Source organism: Bos grunniens, chromosome 11 (assembly GCF_055505025.1).
Source record: "Bos grunniens cultivar Pamir isolate PY7600 chromosome 11, Bosgru_T2T1.0, whole genome shotgun sequence".
Taxonomy (NCBI): Eukaryota; Metazoa; Chordata; class Mammalia; order Artiodactyla; family Bovidae; genus Bos; species Bos grunniens.
In genome coordinates, this window is record NC_141175.1 from 14,221,801 (window position 1) to 14,225,984 (window position 4,184).

Genomic DNA, 4,184 nt, shown 5'->3' on the forward strand with positions numbered 1-4,184 from the left:
AAACGACTGAGCAACTGAACTGAACTGAAATAAAAATCAACAATGATACTGGGACAAACTATGGTGGTTAAGTGCATGGACTGAAGCCATTCCATTCTTTTTTCCTTCTTTCCTTTCCCTGTGTACACTCTCCATCTCTAGGTCTCCATCCAAGTTCTGATTTTCTACTTCTCTCTCCTTTCCAGTCTGCCAGCACTACACCCTGCACTATCTGTCTCAAAAAAAAAAAAAAAAAATGTGGGCTCTAGAGTTGTGGAGACCTAGATTGGAATTCCATCCTCTCCATTTAGTCAGTCAAGTCATTATCTTCACTGGGCCTCAGTTTTCTCAACTGTAAAGTAGGGATAACAATATTTCTTTATCCTAATAAACTTGTATTACTTGAGATCATTTAATGAAAGTGTGCAGTAAGGACTACAGTATTTTTTAAAAGATGTTTTATATGAACCATTTTTTAAGGCTTTATAGAATTTTTTACAATATTGTTTCTGTTTCATGCTTTGGTTTTTTGACCCTGAGGCTTGTGGGATTTTAACTCCCTATCCAGGGAGAAACCCATGCCTCTTGCACTGGAAGGTGAAGTTTTAACCACTGAATCAGCAGGGAAGTCCCAGTACTACTAGTATTAATGACAATACTGAAGATGTTACATTTTTGCTGTGGTTATGTATCAGATATTATGGCTGGTGTGTTCTACATAGGCTGCCTTATGTAACTGAAAGTTTAGGACTTAGGGGAGTTGCTTCTTAGCATTACTCTGTTTAGAGAGGTAATACCTAGGTGTCACTAGTGGTAAAGAACCTGCCTGCCAATGAAAGAGACATAAGAGATGTGGGTTCCATCCCTGGGTCAGAAAGATCCCCTCGAGGAGGGCATGGAAACCCACTACAGTGTGCTTGACTGGATAATCCCGTGGTCAGAGGAGCCTGGCAGGCTACAGTCCATTTAGAGAAATCACCAGCAGGACCATTATATTTTAAGCTCTTAATGTCTCCCTCAATCCAGTTTAACCTAGAACCTGGGACAGGCATTAAATGGTCCAGGGCAGAGGCAAGAGTTCCCAGGAGGACTGCTGGTCAGGCTGGAGTGCATAGCATCCCAGCTAAAGGCCTCAGAATCTCACCCCCAAGTTCCCCATCTGAGAGCTTAACCCCTGGGAAAGAGATGTCCTCTATTCTCCCAGGACCCCAGCAGAGATGGCTAGAGAATAGGCTGAAAAGGGACACTGAGGTTGGCTCTAATGAGCACTTTGGGGATGATGTTCTAGGGATCTTTAAAACCGTAAGAAAGGCTCCTGTCTTGCCAGGTCTGAAAAATGCATTATACACTCCAGGTATTCCTGGTGACCCCTGGACTCAATAGACCCCAGATTTACAAGGTCAGGAAGGTCTCAAGGAGTTCCTTATTGTGAACTTCCCACCCACAAGAGGGAACTGGAGAATCTGAAAATGATTGAAACCAACCTATGCTCCGATAGGTGAGAGAATCTGGAAGGGTAGGGGACAAACACACACACTTGTACAAACACCTCCCTTTCCAGCCCAAGTACCAGGCAAAAGTTTCTAGGGTAGCCGATCTAAATGTCTGCCTAGGATTAGAAGCCTCTCTATAAACCAAGAACAAATGGAGTACTAATACAGTGACAAAATCTAATAAGGTTAGGGAGGACATGAAATGACATCTTATACAAGCTTGCTCTAAATCCTAGGAGAACTGAAGATCAGAGTGGCCATTTTTAAGCCCAGATAACCAGACACTGATTCCTTCTACCTTCCCTTTGCTGAAAAGAAACATCCGAGATTTAGAGTACAAGTGTCAATGGAAGGCACAGACACTGGAGCCAGACACACCTGCTGTTGAATCACATTCATTAGCTTTCTGATCCTGAGTGCATCAAATATTTCTAAGACTCAATTGCACCATTTGCAGAATTGTGGAGGAGAATAATACCTACCAGACTTGAAAGAACAAAACAGTGCCATCAAGTTGGCTGGAACATAGCAAGCATCTACAAACAGCTACTGATCATGTTCATGTCCAAGAGGCTAGGGGGAGAGAAATATCAGTTTTCAAATGTCTAGATGTGCAATAGGGGAAGAGTTCAGGGAAAAAGGAGAGAGAGTGATGAGGGTCAAGGGTTGGCAGCCCTGTCCTGTTTGTCTACTGTGGATACAGAGAATGGAACATCACAGACGCTCCCTGGCCTCAGCCCATATATCTGTGCTTCCAGTAAGGTAAGAGTACAGGGAGTGGAGCTAAATAGGTGAGGTCAAGTTCTAGGGATTGAGGAGGCAAGTAGAAATAGATTATCTTGTCTATGGTGTATGTCAAGGGGTGTGTGTTGGGGGAGGGGCAGCAAGGAAGATCATGCATTTCCTTTTTACTTGGTGAGCAAAAGTGACTTTTCCAATCTTGCCTTTAAGGATATGCTCAATTCTTATCTCCTCCAATTTCCAACATGGACTTCTCTGGTCAAACTGATCACTTTCCTAAGGACCCTATTATATACAGCTATGAAGGCATGGTTCAGTTTGCATGGGTATTGGTTTGCCGGTTCTCTAAAGTCCCATGTGTGTTTTCTCTCACATCATAATGGCATCCAGAGATTCTCATGGGCAAGGACCACTTCTTTTTTTCCTGAAACAGTTTGGGCTACACAGATATTATCTGTGAATTGATCTAATACTTAAATATTGACACGTGGAAGGGTTTTATCTGCACAGATAGCAAAACTACAAAGGATGGGAAAACCAAGCAGAGTGAACCAAACCACCCTTTCAGACTTCCTCCTTCTAGGGATCTCTGAGTGGCCAGAGGAGCAAACGCTCCTGTTCGTCATCTTCCTGGGCATGTACCTGGTCACTATGATGGGAAACCTGCTCATCATCCTGGCCATCACCTCTGACCCTCACCTCCATACTCCCATGTACTTCTTTCTGGCCAACCTATCAATAACAGATGCCTGCTTCACTTCTGCCTCCATCCCCAAAATGCTGGTCAACATGCATACTCAGAGTCAGAGCATCTCCTATTCTGGGTGCTTTGCACAGCTGTATTTTCTCCTCATGTTTGGTGGCCTTGACAACTTACTTCTGGCAGTGATGGCATATGACCGCTATGTGGCCATCTGTCAGCCACTTCATTACAGCACAGCTATGAGTCCCCAGCTCTGTGCACTAATGTTGAGCATATGCTGGGCGCTAACTAACTGTCCTGCACTGACACACACACTATTGCTGACCCGTGTGGCCTTCTGTGCCCACAAGGCCATTCCCCACTTCTACTGTGATCCCAGTGCTCTCCTGAAGCTTGCCTGCTCAGATACCCGCATTAATGAGCTGATGATCATCACCATGGGCCTCATGTTCCTCACTGCTCCCCTCCTGCTGATTGTCCTCTCCTATGTCCACATTTCCTGGGCTGTGTTTGGCATCTCATCTCCTGGAGGGCGGTGGAAGGCCTTCTCGACGTGCAGTTCTCACCTCACAGTGGTCCTGCTCTTCTATGGGTCTCTTATGGGTGTGTATTTACTTCCTCCATCAACTCACTCTGCGGAGAGGGAGAGCAAGGCTGCCATTCTCTATATGGTGATTATTCCCATGTTGAACCCTTTCATATACAGCTTGAGGAATAAAGATATGAATGAGGCTTTGAGTAAACTCTTCGGCAGTGGGAAAACCATCTTTTTATCATGACAGTGATGGCCAATCCTGGTATCTGAATTAGCCCCTACTCTCCATCACTTCATGGGAAATATATGGGGAAACAGTGGAAACAGTGTCAAACTTTATTTTTGGGGGCTCCAAAATCACTGCAGATGGTGACTGCAGCAATGAAATTAAAAGTTGCTTACTCCTTGGAAGGAAAGTTATGACCAACCTAGATAGCGTATTCAAAAGCAGAGACATTACTTTGCCAACAAAGGTTCGTCTAGTCAAGGCTATGGTTTTTCCTGTGTTCATGTATGGATGTGAGAGTTGGACTGTGAAGAAGGCTGAGCACCGAAGAATTGATGCTTTTGAACTGTGGTGTTGGAGAAGACTCTTGAGAGTCCCTTGGACAGCAAAGAGATCCAACCAGTCCATTCTGAAGGAGATAAGCTCTGGGATTTCTTTGGAAGGAATGATGCTAAAGCTGAAACTCCAGTACTTTGGCCACCTCATGCGAAGAGTTGACTCATTGGA

At 44.5% G+C, this 4,184-nt stretch overlaps 1 protein-coding gene across 1 annotated transcript; it reads left to right on the forward strand.

The window, feature by feature from the left end:
* Nucleotides 1–2,741: 2,741 nt before the first annotated feature.
* Nucleotides 2,742–3,695, forward strand: LOC147362608 (olfactory receptor 1N2). Its single transcript, XM_086323360.1, has one exon. It carries the CDS (start codon nt 2,742–2,744, stop codon nt 3,693–3,695), a length of 954 nt encoding a protein of 317 aa, XP_086179486.1.
* The last annotated feature ends 489 nt before the right edge of the window (nt 3,696–4,184 follow it).